The 21,800-nt window shown below is 45.3% G+C and overlaps 1 protein-coding gene across 1 annotated transcript in view; it reads left to right on the top strand.

Annotated features, from left to right (window-relative positions):
• grin3bb (glutamate receptor, ionotropic, N-methyl-D-aspartate 3Bb) overlaps nt 1-21,800 on the top strand; it is a 162,822-nt gene that overhangs the window by 97,975 nt on the left and 43,047 nt on the right. Inside the window, exon 2 of the mRNA XM_051676254.1 lies at nt 6,852-7,480. Coding sequence (XP_051532214.1) covers nt 6,852-7,480 — 629 coding nt within the window. The remainder of the gene's footprint in view (nt 1-6,851; nt 7,481-21,800) is intronic.

The following is a 21,800-nucleotide window of genomic DNA, read 5'->3' on the forward strand; positions in this document are numbered from 1 at the left end:
ATAACTTTGTAGCTTTAATCCCCCAAAAATGTCAATGACAGGTTTGCTTCTCAGTCCAACTCTGAATGCATCAAATCAGTATTCATATATATATCTAGTGATCACATCACATAGTAAAGATTATGTCAATAGTCAAGGTAGTTTTATTTTCCATTAGATTACATTTTTAATGATTTTATATTATGATTTTAAATGTTTAATTGCTGCTGTTACTGAAAAACCTTGAGCACTGTTTCATTACTAGCTTTTGAATAATTACTTTAAAAGCTTGAAACAATGTTTAATTTAGAAAAACACTACATTGTTTTAATTTAATTTGTTAATCTTAATAATAACTTTTTTTTTTTAAGCATATTTATTTATTTTTCAGTGGTTGGGGTGCCGCAGGAAAAACGCCGCAGTTTAAAAAAACTATTGTATAGCCTGCTGATTTAGCCATACAAATTTGGTCCCAGGCTCTGTGAATTTCAAGGAATAATTAACCCAAAAATGAAAATTTGGTAATCATTTACTCACCCTCATGTTGTTACAAATCTCTTTCTTTCTCCCATGAAACACAAAAGGAGATGTTTTGCAGAATGTAGTAGATGCACTTGACATGCAAAGAAATTAAATGGGAAATGTGGCTGTAAAAGCTCCAAAAAGGACAAAATCACCATAAAAGTAGTCTATATGACTCACACACTATATTTCAAGTCTTCTGAAGCCAAACGATAGCTTTGTGTGAAATACAGACTTCAATTTACAGTAAGTCACTATTCACTGAAAGTTTTGCCTATAAAATCTTGCTTGACAGATGTGGTCACCATTTACTTTTATTGTATGGAAAAGAGCAGCTTAGATATTCTGCTAAAGAACTTTTTTTTTTTTTTTTTTTTTTTTTTGTCCATTGGAAGAAAAAAAAAAGTAATTTGGGTTTGGAATGACATAAAGGTGAGTAAATGATAACAGAACTTTCATTTTTGGGTGGACTGTGCTTTTTAAGCGATGACCATGGGTCCAGGTACACTCTTTCTGCAGCTTGCCCACTTGGTTTTGGTCTTCTGTAATGTGTTTACATTAAACCATCCATTTTACTGTGTTGACAAATGTTTTTACAAGCTCTGTCAACTCTCTGTGAAAGTATAAATATTGATTAAAATCAGCCATACACTTTAGAGCACACTGGGAGGAAAGCAATGCACTCATTTTATTGTTATTGCTTCCCCTTTGAGTTGAATTTCATATAAGTATTTGAGTAATTTGGCTCTTTGAGACTCTGTGTGGACATATAACAGCACTTCTCCATTTGAGAGCATCTGCTTTCAAACATTTATACTGCAGGAGCCTCCGGGAACTGCAGGAACTCTTTCTGAATATATCACACTTTTTTTCTGTGGGAAAGAAGGACGGAGAGCTAATGAGCAGAAGGCAGAATGAGGTTTGATAGTCTTTTGTGCTTTTTGTGAATAATATATCAATGATCATTATTGTAAAGAGCACAAATATGTTTACCCGAGCAGCTAATACACGTCGTGATTTGAAAGCAAACCTCCTGTCATGACTGTAAGTATCCATCAAAATCAACACTACCACACAAAATGTTTTGACTACGTTCACCAAAATTCGTTCAGATCCATTTAATGATTCAGTGACCATTTCTGGTGATGCCAGAAGGTGGTGACAAATTAGTGTCTTGTGTGAAATTAGTTAGTCACTGAATCAACGAGCAAAAGAAAATTTTAATCCTTTAAAATTTGTATGTCTACAGACCTACAAAGAGACTTTAGTAGAGGTTTTAAGCATAAGAAGAACGAAGCAAATCTATCATTTCCCTACAGTTTGTGAGCTGCTGAGCGTGACTTTTATCAAAAGACAACAATAATAGTCTTATAATTATAGAGTTTGAATAATGTCTGTATGTTTTTAAGTATAAAAAATTGTGTCTACATATCTATTCACTTCAGTAAAATGCATGTGTTCTAAGAACACATCAGATCTATCTTTTTTCATACAGTTTGTCGACTGCACACCAACATAGAGGTAAAAAACAAGAGCTGATATTAAAAATAGCTTTACATATTTAACACAGATCTAGTAATCTGCTTAATTTTGGAAAAAACAACCAATCAAACTATTACCTCACAAACATAATGTAAAAAGCATAACTTAATGAAGACTCATGCGGTGATATAAACTCCACTTACAATGTGCTTAAAAGAAGGATTGTCCTTTGTTTTGTTTTTTCTGCAGTACATTTCACGTAATGCTCCCAATCAAGAACAATATGCAGATAAATAACTCTCATTTGTGTGTTCCTCATCTCTAGATTATAATAATTATAATTATAATTATATTTATTTTTCACACATTATACATTTGTACATATACAGTGAAATTCTTTTTTTCACATATCCCAGCTAAGCTGGGGTCAGATTATTACTGTATATCAACATCAATGCGGATAAAAAAAATGGATAAATGAGCATTGTTGAAAGCAACTTTGTAGAAATGAATGGAGCCGCGTTTATTAGACTTTCTGACTGACGGCCTATTATGTAAAGGTTGTTTCAGCTCATGAAACTCACCTGTGATTGGCTGAATGGTCGCACAATCAGCCCAAAGTAACAAAATGCAAAGAATACTGTATATAAATCCACCATTTGGACTCGGTATGGGTTTAGCTTGGAAAAGTGTGGGGGACAAAAATCACCTTTTTAAAGAGTCCACTGTGGCTGCTACGCCCTTGGTCTGACAGTTGTGAAATTGAATTATATGGTTGTTGATGTGATATGTATTTTTGATTCCTTTTACCTGTAGGTGTAACCAAATACCTCAAAAAAGCACCAAACCATCAAAGGGCATCTGCTGAATTTAAAATATTTGTTCTAGGATTTACAGTATTTGTCCTCATAAGTCTAGCTGAAATTGTCAGTGAAGAAAAATATAAAGGATTCTTGACATGTCATGTTTGGAGGCATCTTGTTAGTTAAGTTATTTAAGATGACTGATAGGGACACCAGCTCACTGGCATTCAAAATACTGGGCTTCTGAAAAATACTTTTCAGCAAGGTTTCAATCAATTCCAACACAAAAAGTGTTTTTGTTCTTGAGAAAAGCTACCATGTGTCATGCCTCCAGTAAGGCCAGTGTTACATTCTGTACATTGTACATGGTTACCATTATGAAACATGCTTGTTGACTGTAGGCTACAATACCCAGACAGAATTAGACAACAAGCTGATCAGTTCTTTCCAAGAGAATCCTGAATTTTGTTTTTGGATACATTGTGTATTGAGGCAGACTTGTGCTCACACTGCCTTCAAGTCCTCCTGGGAAGTTCCTATTTAGGAGTTTGGAAATTGTAATCATGATGTGATTTTGGTTTCAAATAAAATGGATGTGTTGGGAAATGTCACATAGACAGAAAGCTTTTTAGTTCTAGGGCAACAAAATGATGAGCAAACGATGTGCATTTGGTGTATAATTGATGCTTTATGTATGCTTTATTTTTTTTATATTATAATATTTCTAAGTCCAGAGTAAAGTAAGAGGAGCTTTCAAGCTTCTAAGTCTTTTAAGTCTTTATTCACTGAAAATCGTCCCTTTCATTCTCTGTGGCTCAATAATAAACAATGGTATATGTACATTATGCTAATTAAATAGCTAAGTGTGAGTAATAAAGGATTGTGGATAATTTTGTTGAATCAGTGTACTATGATTACATGCTGCTTCTGCTTAACTGACATCACAAAACAACTTGTAGAGGCTCAATCAGGGTAAAATGTGAAAACCTTTTTTCTTTTCATTCTGTCACTCAATTTATGATGATCCCAGATCAATTCACTATAACACATTGGCGCGCCCGCCTCCCATGCCAAAGACGCCAGTTCGAATCCCGCTCGGAGGGGGTTGAGCTGGACCGGTTACAGTGGTGCCATGACCCGGATGGGGATGAGGTTCAGGGGGGTGAGTGTAACGGGAGCCAGCTGGTATGTGATAGCTGTGAGGTATGTGTAAATCTCACTCCCCTGGCCTCAAGAGGCACACTAGCGACTGATGCTAAAGGCTGTAGCCCAGAGACCTGGGTTCGAATCCTGCTTGGAGCGGGTTGAGCAGGACCAGTTACACATGGATGCTAGATGTTGTTTTTTGCATACTTCTTACAGTGTTCATAAAGAGGGGAGCCAGGGGGGTCCCAGACCCTTCAAAATTACAAATTAAATTTGGGATCCCATTCTGTTGAATAATAATTAAAAAAAAAACGTATTGCCCTGACAGAACATTATTAAATTCGACCTCACATCTGGATATTCCTCATGCTGCGCAACATGCTAATATACTTTCATAAGTGTTCCTAACATTTTTGACACAATTCAAACACTGACTTCTCATATTTCACATCGTGCATAATTCTTTTCCCCAACTTCTTGTTTTCAAGCTTTATTCTCAAAGTATATTTTCAGCACAGTGTTCCCAATACACCCACGAAATCCAGGTGCAAAGCTCTCCATGGTAGTCCTCCTGGCTTTAATTCTGCTATTCGGTTCAATAAACCCATTTGAAATGCCTTTAATCATCTATTGCAAAGACACAAGACCCCTTTTTTTCACTAGTTGTATTGAGAATCTCAAAAAGAGGTTCTACATGGCTCCGAAAATTAGTCTAGAAACAGGCAATGAATAGCAATCCCTGTCTCTTGTCGCTGCAGTGCAGCCAATAGAGGTCAGCCCACATTAACTTGCTAGACAGGTCAAGGAATCAGCTTTGGCTTTTTGAATCAGACTGCCGATCCCGAAATGAGTCAATCCTGGGATGCAACATATCTGTTTTTAATGTTGTCTTATTAACTGAGTTAAATAAGGGGAAGAGCTATGAGCAGTTGATTCAGTATGGCATTAAAACAGTTGGTGTAGCAGTTTCTGTCAAGCCCATTCTTGAGAGGAAATGTATTAAGCCCTTTGGTTTTACATTATAAAATCAATAGCACAACAAGCAATATTGTGCCAGGAATACCGTATAGTGGGAAATGCAGCATTCTTTCATGTAAGAGGCATGCAACGAATTGAGAGAACTTAAAGGGATAGTTCACCCAAAAATGAAAATTCTCTCATTATTTACTCACCCTCATGATATCCCAGACGTGTAAGACTTTCTTTCTTCACCAGAACACATTTGAAGAAAAATAGAAAATTATCTTAACTCAGCCGGTCCTTAAAATGCAAGTGAATTGAGATTTCTCTTTTGAAGCTCCAAAAATCACAGTCAGCATAAACGTCATCCATACAACACCAGCTGTTAAATTAATGTCTTATAAAGTGACATGATCACTTTTAATACAAAAAAAGCTAAATATTTAAGTACTTTCTTTTTAACTCTAAATCATGCTTCCGGTCAGGAGCGGTACACTGTAATCACATTGGCATTTGAAACACGCAAGAACTGACGCAAGTGCGACACAGCCGGAAGAGCAGCACTGTTTACAAGTGAGGAGGAACGCTGTACATTAGCTTGGTTGGTTTTGGTTTAGATCTGTTATTATTTGTTTCTTTACTTACAATGGCGTGTTTGTGTGCTTATCCTGGATGTCTCAACTGAGTGGAGAACGTGAGATTACTTCCATATCATGGCAACGCGAATACATCACACGAGAGGCCCCTTGGATTCCACCCTCTTGTGAACCTTACCCTCACGTTGGATTATAGTTTAAAAGTACTTAAATATTGATCTTTTTTCACACCAAAAGTGATCGTTTCACTTAAGAAGACAAGGAGTTGTATCGATGATGTTTATGCTGACTGTCTTTGATTTTTGGAGCTTCAAAAGGGAAATCTCCATTCACTTGCATTTTAAGGACCTACTGAGCAAAGATATTTTTCTATTTTTCTTCAAATGTGTTCTGGTGAAGAAGGTAAGTCATACACACCTGGAATATCATGAGGGTGAGTAAATAATGAGAGAATTTTCATTTTTGGCATTTCTCAGGCAAACTTGCACTTGAATAAATCTGGAATTTGGTTACCCTGAGGAACACTTTATTGTTCAATGTTTGCTCTCTCTCATAGCGCCAGTGTCTAAATGGAGTTCTTTGTTATGTTTTATGTAATGTAAATGTTATGTAATATCATCTTTGTCTCTGATGTTTCTCCTAAAATTCCTTTTGAGAAATACATTAAAAGAATGTGACACAAATGAGACACTTGTTGACATTAAGTAAGAGTAGCTATACAATTAATGTGAATAGCTCAGATACTTTGGTCTTGGGAAACCTGAATGAGAAATGTTGAGTTCATTTTGAATTTTTACTATCTGAGTTTGTGACATTGTTAATATCTCTTCTGAGACTTTAGAGGAGGAAACACATGTGAGATGTCTGGGGTTATTTTTCAGGACATACATCTGAGAAACAAAAGACTTAAGCAAAAGTCTCAATTTGATATCCATTTGATCTCGTTGCCAACTTTTCAGAGTTTATGCTTAAAACAAGGGGAAAAATATATTAAAAACTAAGAAAAACAAACTTGTTTTCCCTTTAAATCAAGTTTTTTTCCTTACCCCATTGGCAAATAGGGTCTTGTTATGAGCATAAACAAGAAAATTATTTTGTTAGATTTCTCTAAATACAAAGCAAAATATATATTATGCCATTTTGCTTCTCATATAAATTTATCTTGTTTTAAGAATGTTTAGATATTTTTACTGGTAAACAAGAGAAAAATACTCAGTACGTAAATTTCTTTTTTTTTTCTTTTTTTTTTTTTGCAGTGTAAAAATTGCGTTTGTGAAACATCCACCTCTCTCTACATTTGTGCAGTCAAGTTGTCAAGTTGGCGAAAATATTGTCTTACCATTACTCCTTCTGTCTTCTTCAGAATCGCTTCCACTTGCAGATGACAACCCGTATCCCTCCACTGGGACTGGTGGAGCTGCTAATAGCCATTCTGCAGCGCAGTGGCTGGGAGGAGAGCATGGCGGTGCTTTGCCAAGGTTGGGAGGATGCTGGTCTTCTAGATCTACTGGAACTCCAAGGCCACTCTACCTGGGGACTCTCACACTGGCACCTGCGAGCAGCCCTAAACCTCTCCCACAGCACACCTCACATGGCTAATATTTCTGACTTCCTCTCTGAGCACTTTAATCAGGACCATCCACCGCCCGCCTCAGTCCTACTTTTTGGGGCCGACCCAGAGTGTGCCTCCTCTGTTCTGCGCAGTGCGCATGACCTGGGACTGACATTGCCCACTGTACATTGGATAATGGGATATCCCCTTAGCCCAGATGCCCTTCATTCTATTGGTCTGCCTTTAGGACTGCTGGCCTATGGAGAGGTCGCCCGCAAACCACTGGACTTTTATATTCACGATGCTCTGCAGCTCATTAACCAAGCTGTTACTGCAGCAACAGTTGTACGGCCTGATCTGGCCCTTATCCAAAACATGGTAAACTGTTTTGACAAACCCAACAAACATGAGCTGCCCTCATCGGGACAGTATATTGCCAGGTAAATCCATATTCTTTTGGACTATCAATCAGTTCAGTACATACCCTACTAAAAAGAACCCATCATATGTTGGTTTGCTGGTATACTCAAGTTCTTATCAAGCTTCTTAAAGGAATAGTTCATCCAAAAATGAAAATTCTGTCATTATATACCCAGCCTCTTGCCATAACAAACCCATATGAATTTTTTCCATTTTTCCTTTATCACAAATAATAGCCTATTTTGTTATATTTCTCACAAAAAGCACCACGGTAATACGGTTTATTTATTTATTTTCAGACATGGTCTGTGATAACCCAATGTTTTTGGCATGTGTCATAGTAAAACCACAGTATTTTTTAAAGTACCTTGGAGTACCATGACAGTATCATGAAATATGAATATGATCAGTCATTCAGTAGCACGGCATTACCCTGGTAACGTGGTGCACGGTGCGAAGGTGCGGTGAGAAAGTGTGACCACGAGGACTCGAGGAGATCGACTGTGTTCCATGAATGCTACAGGGTCCTTGAATAACATATAACATGCGAGTAAGGACAGCCAGTGGAGTTTCTGGTGCCCCCAGGGTATGATGGTGCCCCCTTGGGGAGTTGGTGTATTGCTGAAAGAGATTAGTCTAATGGCTTATTAGTTTCAACAAAACCAAACTGGCTTTGTCTAAACCAGACAGCTCCTTCAGTTTATGTCAATATTCTATAAAAGACGAATTGAATTTATATTACTGTAAGCGACGTGACAGATTTATAAGTAATAAATCTGATTACACTAGTGGTACGCGATGTCGGAAATGTGGTAGCAATCGAGTATTATTCTTTTGATGAACTTGCAGCACAATACATGGAGTGGACTTTTATCTGACCTCTTACTCATCTGAGGTAACGGCACTTTGATGCTCCAGGGCGAATTCAAAACTCCATTTTTTTTTTCTTGAAGGGCACTGCTGCGGGAGGGGATGCCACTTGAAAGCTTGTTCAAAATGAAAGTGAGAAAATTTATCTTTTCTCGCAGGGCTCTTCCATAAGACTGTTAATGAAGGGTACATTCATACAATAATGCCATGTTTCCTACTTCAAGGGCTCTGCAGTTCGGAGTGAGTATAGGACATATGGAGGATCACTTTTTTGCACCCCTGTTGCCCCCGTTCTGTGCATGTCAGTGACCAGCATAAACCAACTTGGACCAGCATGGTCTTTTCAGCAGGGTCCTGTATCTTTTCTTGAGAGAAACTACCACCTGTGTCTTCCTTCCTGTAAAAAGCCAATGTTACATGCATTACTTATACATTGCATATTGTCTTTTTGAAACATGATTACCGAATATAGTCCTCAATTGCAACAGATAATAGAAGCCAAATAGCTGGTCAGTTCCTTCCATGAGAGCATCCTCTACCCCAAGCTGAATAAGTGAATAATATTTTTTGAAACAATATGCTCCCATTAACCGTGTTTAGCCGTTGTAGGCTGATGCTCAGAACAGGGCATGCAGGTATCTATTTGTGTGCTGAATTCCTAACACTACTCTTTGTCTGAATGGATCAGAATTACATAAATCTTATTAAAAATTCAGCAATAAAAGCTAATTAGGGATAAAAAACATGCCAGATTTCATATATTAGATGTCAGATATTGCGAGAGACTAAAGGGAAGTTTATTTGCATGCACAGCATTGTTTATCTGCATTTGTTTTATCACCTGATTCACTAAATGAAGTATGCAGATCAGTTAATGGCACAACCATGCCTAGAAAATCAGTGCTGCACGTACAACCCCAATTCCAAAAAAGTTTGGACATACAAACAAAATGCCATTATAAACAAAAAGGAGTGATATGTAAATGTACATTTACTTGTATTGAAACAAGATTGGGGGGGGGGGGGCTGGGTTGCTTGCCTATCTTCTGAGTGATGGGCAGGTGTGCCAAACAATATAGAATCGAGCTGGGCCGCTAGCAGAGACAGCCTTGCCCTAGGGTCCATGTCGGGGGATAGGAAACTGGGAGATATATGATAGGAGAAGGCATGCAAGTTGAAAAACTGAAAGGACAGTGGTGGTATCGGCCGCAAATGAGAGCTTGTTGTGCGCAGGAGGGATCGTTACGCCCTAACGTAGGGGGCACCCCCGTGGAAGGGCAGGGTCACCCTGGATGGAGGTGAGAATCCTGATCGCCCAGGCCAACCTTAAGTCTCCCTCCTGGCTTGGTTCGACGGATGGGCTCTTGCGGCGAACGATGTGAGCCCCGTGGGAGACTTGGCAGCCACTCGAACAAGTAAGCCCAAGCAGCATTCGAACGGGAAGGGCACTCACAGCATTCGACGGGGGAGTCAACCCGGTCACGAACGGGCAATCCCAAGATACAAATAAACGTGGATAGCTCACGCTGCGTTCAGGCAGGAGATCCCGCTGCTGATCAAATGGGAGAGCCCTAAAATAGATTGTGTTGTAGGGGTCTGCAGTGGCCTATCACGGGGGGCACCTGGCTCCCCCTTCAGACACAATGGAGGGGCCCTCCTAGCATTTCAAATGGGGGAGTCCTCCTAGCATTTCGAATGGGGAGCCCACGATACGAATAAACATGAGTTAGCTTGCACGCTTTCGAACAGGAGAACTCCCTGCTGCGATTCGAACTGGAGGGCCCTTGAGCGTAGTGGCGGGCCCGACTAGCATTTAGAGATGGGGGTGCCCCCGGACTGGCCGGAGAGACACCCACAGCGTCCAAACGCGGGGCCAGCATGGTTGACAGGGATAAGCAAGTGTCCTCTTCCAGCCCTGGTCATGAACTCATGGTTATCTGTTGAGGGCTTTTTGAGCGTTTCTGATATGAAGATGGTTAGTACGGATGTAGTGCATCAGATGCATCAGATGACCAATGGCCTAGTAGATGTATTTGTTGCTCTGGCAGTCCTTTTTGGGCTGCTGTAGTTGCGGCACCGATGCGGAATGAATGGCTTGAGTATAGTTTTTCAGGGATGCTGGATTTGATTAGGATGGATTTGAGGTGTTTTTGGAACCAGAATCGGGAAACTGCATGGTTTTTGTCGTCTACGAAAAGTGGACCGAGAGGGGTTCTGGTAAGGGATTTTCTGTAATGGAGATAGTGTGCTAGCGATTGGAAGGGCTGAATAGGATTTGGCAGATTGAAAATGAAAATCGGATGCCCTTTTTTGGTCTGATCTGTTTTGCTTTGTTTGATAAAGTATCTGATTGTCTCGTTGTCTATGATATGAAGGTCCAAAATGGTGGGGTGGATTCTTGGGTCGAATTTAGTTGTAGTAGTGATTTCTGAACAGTGAAGGAAGCTAAAGAACGCATGAATGAACATTGTGTCTAGTGTTTTTGCGGTGTTTGGGGAAATGAAGCCCTGTCAGAGAGTATTTAGGCATCAGATTAGCAGGTCGATGGTAAGGGGGAGCCTGGTGTCGGTTCTGGTGGGTTGGGATTTGTGGATACCTTTAAGGAGAAGTGAGATCTAGGGATGGTTTATTGTGGAGGAGCTTTGGCCCAAAATTAATTTGTAGAAGAAATGGACACCGCTTAGGTATCCTTTGATGGTTCCTGAATGGAGTTTTTTTTGATTGATTGAGGTGTGAGGCAAAGGAGGATGTGGAGAAAAGGGAAAAATCTGTGAATGGTAGGTTGTAGAAGTGTTGAAAATTTTTTATGCATTTCCAGGCTGTCCAGTTGATTTGAAGAGTTAGAGGGGAAACGGCATGAAGGATGGAATCTAAGAAAGCTTGGTGGAGGAGTCTGAGAGGTTGTTTTATAGAAATTTCAGTTCTGAATAGGGAGGGACTGGAGTTGGTGTAGGGTTCGCTTCTAGGGCCAGAACGTCCTGATTACTTTCATAACCTCCGTTCCCTGATGGAGGGAACAAGATGTTGTGTCGATGTAGTGACACTAGGGGTCACCCTTGGGAGCCCCAAACACCTCTGATCTTTGAGAAATGGCCAATGGGAATTGGCAAATGGAATTTGCATGCCACTCCCCCAGACATACGAGTATAAAAGGAGCTGGCTCGCAACCACTCATTCAGGTTTTGTGCTGAGGAGCGGAGACAGGGTCCTGGCCATTTCAGCGGTTAGTTCAGTGTTGTGGCAGGAGGGACACAACGTCTCACTCCCTCCATCAGGGAACAGAGGTTACGAAAGTAACCAGGACGTTCCCTGTCTGTCACTCACTCGATGTTGTGTCGATGTAGTGACAGTAGGGGTTCCTATATGAAACGCCACAACTAGCTGATCTGTGTTACGTGGACTGGCAGTGCGAGATGGGCAAACCAGATGGCCATCACGTAACCTCCCCCAACACTCTTACGAGCGTTGTATGGTCCCCCGCATCTCGGGGACAAGTCGACTGCCCAAAATGGGGACAGGCCGCCCCAGCCGTGGCCTCTTCTCTCCCCAAAAAAGAGTGGAAATCGTTCAGCTGGGGGCCATAAGTGTCCGCATTGGGGGGGTGTCCTTTCCCAAGGGGAAGACACCGCGGAGATCACACCCTGCCCGAAGGGGAGGCAGTTGTGTGGAAATACATCACATGGTCTTACCCAGTCTTGTCGGCAGTGTCGCATGTGGAGAAGTCCCCATGGTTGGTCCTACCCAGAAGGGATGGAGCTCTACAATTACGGCGACCGGTGGCAGAGGGGGACTCTGCCCAAGGAAGACACGGGTTTACCAACGGGGAAACCGTCTTGCAGAAGATACATCACATGGGGTTACATACAGGCAACCAGCACATGTGGAGCACCTACCCCAGTACAGGGCCTATTAGCACACGTACTGGGCAGGCATCGAATTTATCCGTGAACTCGCTTGTCACAGGGCTAAGGAGGAAGGACATCCAGGGTCCACGACCTCATGAACACGGCTGGGGGGTAAAAAGCACATGTCTCCCCCTCCAGGAGGGGAAAGGCGCTGTACGCAAGCGGTACACCCGACCAGTTGTCCCGCAAACTTACCTGTTCGTACCTGACAACACACGGGACGAAACCAGCTCAACCCAGAGATTGTAGAACCTTGCGAAGGTATTGGGTGTTGCCCAGCCTGCTGCTCTACAGATGTCTGCTAAAGAGGCATCATTGGTCAGGGCCCAGGAGGCCACCACACTGGTAGAGTGTGCTCGTAGCCCCAAGGGGGGTGGCACGCCCTGGGCATTATATGCCAAAGCGATGGTGTCAATGACCCAGTGGGCGACCCTCTGTTTGGAGACAGTGGTCCCTTTCCGCTGTCCTCCAAAGCAGTCAAAGAGCTGCTCAGAGCGTCTAAAGCTCTGCGTGCATTTATTCATTTACATGCGTGTGATCCAAATAGATGCGCAAAGCATGCACCGGACACAGCAATGACAAGGCTGGGTCTGCCTCCTCCTAGGGTAGTGCTTGCAGGTTTATCACCTGATCCCAAAACGGGGTCGTGGGAACCTTGGGCACATAGCCCGGTCAGGGTCTCAGGACCACGTGAGAATATTCCGGACCAAACTCCAGGCACATGTCGCTGAAAGAGAACGCCTGCAGGTCCACTACCTTCTTGATGGACGTGAGTGCAGTCAGCAGGGCAGTCTTCAAAGAGACCGCCTTTAGCTCAACTGACTCCAGGGACTCAAACAGGGCTCCCCACAGGCCCCACAGGAGAGACCCCATGAGGGAATGACGTGCGGTCTGGGAGGATTCAGCCACCTCATGCCTCTAAGGAGCCTGATGATCAGGTCGTGCTTCCCGAGAGACCTACTGTCAACTGCATCATGGTGTGCCGCAATAGCAGCCATGTACACCTTCAAGGTGGAGGGGGACAGCCACCCCTCCAGCTTCTCCTGCAGAAAGGAAAGCACTGACCCGACTGCGCATCTTCACGTCGGGAAGAACACCACATAGTAAACAGACGCCACTTCAAGGCATAAAGGCGCCTCATAGAGGGAGCCCTAGCCTGAGTGGTTGTGTCTACCACTGCAGGCGGTAGGCCACTTAGGTCTTCCACGTCCCATCCAAGGGCTAGACATGGAGATTCCAGAGGTCTGGTTGCGGGTGCCAGATCGTGCCCCGTCCCTGAGAGAGGAGATCTCTCCTCAGGGGAATTCGCCAAGGAGGGGCTGTCACGAGGAGTGTGAGGTCTAAGAACCAAGTCTGGTTGGGCCAGTAGGGTGCTACTAGGATCAAGGGGGCCAGCTGTGTGCCAGTGCATCTGTGCCGAGGGGATCTCGGCGGGCGAGTTGCGACATGCGACGTGAGTGCAAGTCACCTTGGCGGTTGATGTAAGCTACCGTCGCCATGTTGTCTGTCTGGACCAACACGTGCTTGCCCTGGATCAAAGCCTCCGCAGCGCGAGCAACACTGCCAGCAACTCTAGGCAGTTGATATGCCAACGCAGTCACGGCCCTGTCCAGGAGCCCGCAGCTGCATGCCCATTGCACACGGCGCCCCAGCCACGCCCGAAGGCATCTGTCGTAACCACAATGCACCTGGACACTTGCACTATGGGGACCCCTGCCCGCAGAAATGCAAGGTCCATCCAAGGGCTGAACAAGCGGTGGCAGATTGGCCTGATGACCACACGATGTGTGCCGCGGCACCATGCCTATCTTGGGACTCGAGTCTGAAGCCAGTGCTGAAGCGGTCTCATATGCATCAACCCAAGCGGTGTGACCACCGCTGAGGATGCCATATACCCCAGGAACCTCTGAAATTGCTTCAGTGGGACCGCCATTCTCCACCTGAATGCTCGCTCGTGAGGTGCGCCACCATAGAGACTGAGTCTAACTCCAACCCAAGAAAAGAGATGCTCTGTACTGGGGAGAGCTTGCTCTTTTCCCAGTTGACCGAAGCCCCAACCGGCTGAGATGCCTGAGCACCAGGTCCCTGTGCACGCAGAACAAGTCTTGAGAGTGAGCTAGAATCAGCCAGTCAATGAGATAGTTGAGGATGCGGATGCCCACTTCCCTTAGCGGGGCAAGTGCTGCCTCTGCAACTTTCGTGAAGACGCAAGGTGACAGGGACAGACCGAAGGGGAGGACCTTGTACTGGTACCCCAGCCCTCAAAGGCAAACCGCAGAAAGGGCCTGTGCCGAGGTAAAACCGAGACGTGGAAGTACGCGTCCTTCAGGTCTACTGCCGTGAACCAATCTTGATGCCGGATGCTAGCTAAAATGCATTTCTGCGTCAGCATCTAGAACGGGAGTCTGTGCAAGGCCCGGTTCAGTACTCGCAGGTCCAAGATTGGCCGCAACCCAATGCCTTTCTTGGGCATGATGAAGTTGGGGCTGTAGAACCCCTTCTTCATCTCAGCTGGATGGACAGGCTCTATCGCGTCCTTCCACAGAAGGGTCACAATCTCCGCATGCAGGGCAGTGCCGTTCTCACCCTTCACAGAGGTAAAAAGTATGTCGCTGAACCCGGGCGGGTGCCTGGTGAACTAAATCACAAGCTCTGGGTGGGGCGCAGCCAGAGGCGCCATGTTGAGGGGGCTTGAACCCTGAGCTCATGGCCGTGCTGAGTCTGGGGACATCAAAGCACTTACCTGTCTCCGGGTACCCACCATTGGACCGGTCAGCGATGGGGGAGGAGGGGAACCGTCCTCGTAATCCGTCACAACCGCCCGGGCATGGGTGTGTTTGTGATGCAGCTGGGCGTGCAGGGGTGTGGGGCCAACCTCTGCAGCGCCGTGCCTGCTGTAAATGTGCAGTGTCCGGCGATCATGATAACGACGGCCGTAAACACCGGGTGTGTGACCCAGGGAATGAGGAAACTGCTCTTTTTCTGGAAAAAGGGGTACCGCAGCCCCTCAGGCATGTGGCAAAATCAAAAGAAAAGGCAACAAAAGATTCTCCTCCCGGCCCTCCACCAGGGGACGGAGTGGTCTGCTAACCATCTCCAGGCCTGTAGCAGGTCTCCATGTCCCTGAGTTGCCCATCTCAGGGGCGCTTAGAAGCCTTCCTCGGGTTCTTGGTGGCAGGCCGTGAAATGGGGTGCGTCTGCTTCCTGCAGGGGATCTAAGCCGGGGCCGGGCCTCTGGCCCGGGCTGTGGTGGAGCCGGTGTCATTGCCTCAGGGGGACACCTCAGGGGGACGCCCCTGGCGACGAGCAGACGGGATGCGGGATCTAGATCTGCACTGGGGAAGGATATGCTGGATGGCCTCCAACTGCTTCTTAACTGCCGAGAACTGCTGCGCAAGGTCCTCGACGGTGTCGCCGAATAGGCCAACCTGGGAGATGGGGGTGTCAAGGAACCGTACCTTGTCAGCCTCCCTCATCTCGACCGAGTTGAGCCATAGGTGGCGCTCCTGGACCACCAGTGTGGACATTGCCTGCCCGAGAGTCCGTGCCATGACCTTCGTCACCCGGAGGGCGAGATCGGTCGCAGAGCCCAGCTCCTGCATCAAACCCGGGTCAGAACTACCCTCGTGCAGTTCTCTCAACGCCTTGGCTTGGTGCACCTGCAGGAGAGCCATGGTGTGCAGGGCGGAGGCGGCCTGTCCAGCTGCACTGTATGCCTTAGTCATCAGTGATGACGTAAACCTACAGGCCCTGGATGGGAGTCTCGGACAGTTCTGCCAGTCGGCACCGTTTTGCGGGCACAGGTGCACCGCAACCGCCTTATCCACCTGGGGAAACTCCAAGTACCCCCTGGCAGCCCCACCATCGAGGGCAGTGAGAGTGGAGGAGCTCAGAGATCGGGTCCGGGCAGTGAAAAGTGCCCGCCATGACCTCGTGAGTTCCTCATGCACCTCCGGGTAGAAAGGGACCGGGGTGGGGCACGGCCGTGAGCGAACCAATTGTCAAGCAGCGAGGGTTCAGGGTGGGGCGGAGGGTTCCACTCCAGCCCGACACTCGCAGCCGCCCGGGCCAGCTCCGCATCGGCCTGCGACTGGGCGACCGCACCTGAAGTTTGGAGCCCAGTCAAGTCCTTGGCATCAGACTGGACCAACCCACTCTCCGATGCTGTGATCGACAGCTCATCCTCTTCGCAAGCCCCGAATGAGGCCGCGAACTCGCCCTGAGACGAGCCGGTGGTGTCATCCCAGAACTCGACTGGGGCGAACGAGCATGCTGGGAAATGGGAGGTTCATGGGGGGTTACCCGGTGGAGCGGCTCCCATTGGGGTCCCCAAATCGCCCCCAATGTTAACCGACATGGCCTCATACCCGTAGGTAGAAGGACCGAGGCAGGGAGCCGCTGGGGTGACTTTCCCTCTGACGAAGGAAAGCCACGACCGCAACGTTGCCATGGTCATGTTCTCGCAGTGAGGACATGACCCCTCCACGAACACTGCCTCTGCGTGGGCACTGCCCATGCACGTGAGACAGCGATCGTGGCCGTCGGAAGCGGAGAGGTAACGACCGCAACCAGGAATTAAACACAGACAGAAAGACATATTTAAAAAGTTGCTCTCCATCAGTGTTGCTCTTTTAGTAGGAAAATATACTCTTTTTATTGGAAGAATATACTCTCTTAGACTGCTGAAACACCCAGGGGCATTCTCTGCACTCAACCGGTGCATGAGGGGGAGAAACTGCTGTAATGCACTGTAAATCCAACAGCTTTCTGTCAGAGATTAATGGAACGGCAGAGGGATTCAGCCCACTGAACACAACCACTCGGCTCTGAAGAAAAAATCTGAATGAGTGGTTGCGAGCCAGCTTTTTTATACCCGTATGTCCAGGGGAGTGGCATGCAAATTCCACTCGCCATTTCCCATTGGCCTTTTCTCAAAGATCAGAGGTGTTTGGGGCTCCCAAGGGTGACCCCTAGTGTCACTACATTGAGACAACATCGAGTGAGTGACAGATAGGGAACTCTGAATCTCTAGCAATTCGATGGAGGTGGATGGGATGGCAGTCTTTCTTGGGCAATAGGAATTCCTAGGTTGGAGAATACTTTCATAACTTTGGTAAGGTGGAGAGCAGGAGGAGAGTTGTGTGGCGAAACCACAAGGAAATCAACAAACGGGTGGATGAGTTAAGGCACAGAGTGATTATTTAACAAAATCCTGCAGATTGCTTCTGATAGCATGTTAAATATTTTGGGCTGCTTTTGCAGCCAAAGGTGAGGTGGACAACAAAATAGAATTTGTTGTTCCAATGGATGCTGAAGAGGTGCCAGAAATCTGGGTGCAGGGGCATGATTTTAAATGCTGAAGTGGGAAATTCCCAGCCACATTTTTTAATCATTTGTATGGCTTGGTCAACGCTGTGATAGAATAGAGAGTATTCGTTGATTGAGATCAAGCTATTGATGCTCAGATGAGGCCCGCCGTGAGGGGCTGAGAGGTCTATGATGAGGCTTTTTTCCCCAGAGAAATTTCTGGTGGTTATTCCGATTGGCTGAGAAAGGATTCGGAACCGGATTCACTTGCTGAGGCAGCCTCGCACAAGGAACGGCTCCGGAGTGGGGGAGATTAGGATGATAGAAGGAAGAGGGGTAAAGCTGGGGAGGGAATGGGTTTGGGGCAGAGTTCTCCAGAGTAGGCAGCCTCTCGTGGGAATCAGCTCCTGTAGCCCATGGATAGTGGGGTAGAGGGATGGATGTTGGCAGAGAGAATAGGTTGCGTGGAAAACTAAGGTGTCTGGAACATATGCAAGGCAATGTCAGGATACATGCTTGCATGGGCATTTGTGATATGAACGGCTGAATCCTCGGGTGTGGGACCGCACGGTGTTCAATGGGAGAGCATACGATTCATGTGAGAATGTTTATGCTGAATTTTACTGAGCTCGCACAAAGTTGCGAGCGGCTGTATCCGCAGGCATGGGCCTGCACATCATTTGATGGTAGGATGAACGGAATGAATCCTCGAGCGCGGACTCACGTGGAGTTTAACAGGAAGAGCCCGTGTTTTCATGTGAAAAGTTTATGCTGCAAATAAGCAAGAACTCACTATGCAGTGGGAATGAGTTGAGCATGGCATTTGACGTGAGGACATATGGTAGGCTATGTTCGAATGAAATTGATTGATGATGTGGAGATGCAGGCTTATGGTGAACTGTTTAGGGAAGACCTGAAACAGCCCGATTGTTGTCAGTTGCTAGGTGGGTGATGGTTCATTTGGTATGAGTGGCATAATATGGGTTACAGAGCCATGGAGGCTGAGACGCATGGTCTGAAAGACTTGCTGCGGTTGTGGCACGTGAACGGTGACGGCGCTTGGATGCCGCATTTGCACTGTTTGCCATGTAGTGGGAGTTTGTTGTATGGCCCTAAAGACACCACAGTTGTGGCACTTGGCGCATTGCACTGTTTGCCATGTAGTGGGAGGTTTAGTCGCACGGCCCAAAAGACGCTGCAGTTGTGGCACCTGGACAGCACATTTGTGCTGCTTAGGGATGTGTTGAGCCAATAGAAAACATGGCAACGTGGTAAACAGAGCATCTGCGGACACCTGAACGTAATAGTTTGCTAGATTAAATGTCGGGAACATGTGTAAGACAATGTCAGGAAACATGCTTGCGTGTGCATATGAACAACGTCATTTAAAGTTAGTTTGTCGTGAAATTAGAAGGCACCTGAAACTGAGTGCCCAGATGAATACCATAGTCTGATGTTTATTAACTTAAGCGTATGGTTTGGAGCTTTGTAGATTGTTTTCCAACGTAATGCAAGTCATTTCATAACTCTATATTATCAGCATGGGGTGGCTCGTCTCGTTTGATGAGGATGTATGAAATCATAGGCATTTGTGCCTGAGAGTTGGATTTAATAGAAACTATAAGAGCACCGTTTGCAGTAGTGTGGTGAATAAAATGACTTGTTTATGTTGATGACATGTAATTAATTCTACAGAAAACTGAAATATTGGAGTATAAAGCAAGGTGCCAAGCTTAATCACTCAGCGTCAATTTTCGTTTACTTTAAACTTGGGTAGAGCATAAAAATATGAAAGATTGTTGAACGCTTTTAAAATCATGCAGCAATTAAGTTGTATGGTCAAGCTTGTAAATAAAAGTTTGTAATCTAATGATTCAGGCAAAAGTAAAGAAGACTGTCTGTAAAATAAAATGATAGATTGATTTTACCTGCATGAAGCATTTGTTCTGACGGGAGTAGGGAAAGTGATGTTATAGTGTAGAGATGAGTGGAAGTTTGTAGCAGCGCTTGCTTCATGCTCGAATGCTGAGAGGAGGCGAGGCGAGTTTGCAGAATGATTATGACTGAGTTGGGACACAGATGCAGAAGAAGTTCGTTGTTGCATGATTGCCCCTGTGTTCCAAATGGAATAAATCGTGCTCCAACTTTGAAGGGAGAACGATCGTGATATTTATGTTAGAAGTTGACAAACAGAATCGCTGAATGGATCACGCCCTAAACGAGCTGCACGGCAAGGTAATGAGGTTGACAGGAATTACCTGTGCGGGAGAACCAGATTGAAACGCTGGGGAGCGTTGGAATGATGATTGAATTAAATAATTCATCTTTTGTTTCCCTCGTGTTCAAATGAAGCTGTAATAGAACTTGAGAGGCATGAGCCGGAGCAGCGCTTGTTCACAGAGGCAGGCTTACGCAATGGACCGCTCCAGGTGGAAAGTTTAGATAAGAGAACACATGAGCAGTCGTGGAGAGCTGTTTGACAGATCCGAAGCAGCCAGTTTGCGGAAGCAGCTTCACGCAGTTGGAAGAGCTGTTCTGGTGATGGCGAATGTTTTGCAGTGAAGTTGTGTCTGATGATCGGAGTCATTTACATGGGTCTGTCCTTGGGCAATTGTTGGGGCCGAATGCCGGAAACTCGTAGAGTTAGGCAGCTGTATATATACTCTTACTCTGGCTGTGTGATTGGTCGGATTAAGTGAACTTGCTCCTCCCGAACCTTGTTAATAAATCTACATTTGATTAGTTGAAATAACAAGGTGATGTGAAAAAGGTGATGTTAAACAGGTGAGGCAATCATGTTATAGTATATAAGCAGCCTCCAAAAAAGCTTAGTCCTTCAAGAGCACGGATGGGTCGAGGCTTGAAAGTTTGCTGACATATGTGCCAGCAAATAATTTAGTGCTTTGAGAATAATGTTCCCCAAAGACAAATTGGAAGGATTTGGGGCATTTCACCCTCTACAGTTCACAATATAGTTAAAAGATTCACAGAATCCATCAAATCTTGGTGTGTAAAGGGCAAGGCTGAAAGCCACTCTGATCACTCAGACGTCACTGTCTTAAAAACCATCATGCGTCTACAATGGAAATCATGACATGGGCCTGGGAATACTTCGGTAAACCTTTGTCAGTCAACACCATTTGCCACCGCCGCATCCACAGATGCAAGTTAAGGCTTTACCATGCAAAGCAGAAGCCATACATCAACACTGTCCAGAAGCGTTATCGGGTTTCTCTGGGCTCTGTCTCATCTGAGATGGAAAGTAGAACAGTGGAATCGTGTTTTGTGCTCTTACAAGTCCACATTTCAAATAGTTATTGTAAAAAACAACTGTTTTGTTATCCGTGCCAAAGATGAAAAGGACCTGTTATCTGCATTGGGTACAAAAGCCAGGATCTATCAAGGTATGGGGGTGTCAGTACCCATCGCATGGATAACTTGCACTTCTGTGAGGGTACCATTAATGCAGAAAGATATGTACAAATTTTGGAGCAACATTTGCTGCCATTCAGATACCGTTTTTTTTTTCCAGGGATGTCCCTGCATTTTCCAGCAGGACAGCGGAAAACCACATTCTGCCTGGATTACAACTGCATGGCTGTGTAAGCAGAGTGCAGGTGATAGATTGGCCTGCCAGCAGTCCTCATCTGTCTCTAATTGAAAATGTGTGCCACATTATGAAGCGTAAAATGGAAACAAAGGCCTCGTACAATTGCACAGCTGAATGAATGAATGAATGAACAAACATTACATTTATATAGTGCTTTTTTGACACTACATTCAAAGCACTTTACACAGTGAACAGAGGACTCTCCTCAGCCACAACCAGTGTGCAACATCCACATGGATGATGCAACGGCAGCCATAGTGCACCAGGACGCTCACCACACACCAGCTATTGGTGGAGAAGAGAGAGTGGAGTGATAGAGCCAATTAATGGATGGGGATTATTAGGAAGCCATGATTGATAAGGGCCAATGGGGGGAATTTGGCCAGGACACCAGGGTTACACCCCTACTCTTTTCAAGAAGTGTCTTGGGATTTTCAATGACCACAGAGAGTCAGGACCTCAGTTTTAACATCTCATCCAATGGACGGTGCCTTTTTACAGTATAGTGTGCCTATCACTATACTGGGGCATTAGGACCTACACAGTCCGCAGAGTGAGCACCCCCTGCTGGACTCCCTAATACCTCTTCCAGCAGCAACCTTAGTTTTCCCAGGAGGTTTCCCATCCAGGTACTGACCAGGCTCAGCC

This window comes from Myxocyprinus asiaticus, chromosome 37 (assembly GCF_019703515.2).
Source record: "Myxocyprinus asiaticus isolate MX2 ecotype Aquarium Trade chromosome 37, UBuf_Myxa_2, whole genome shotgun sequence".
Lineage (NCBI taxonomy): Eukaryota > Metazoa > Chordata > Actinopteri > Cypriniformes > Catostomidae > Myxocyprinus > Myxocyprinus asiaticus.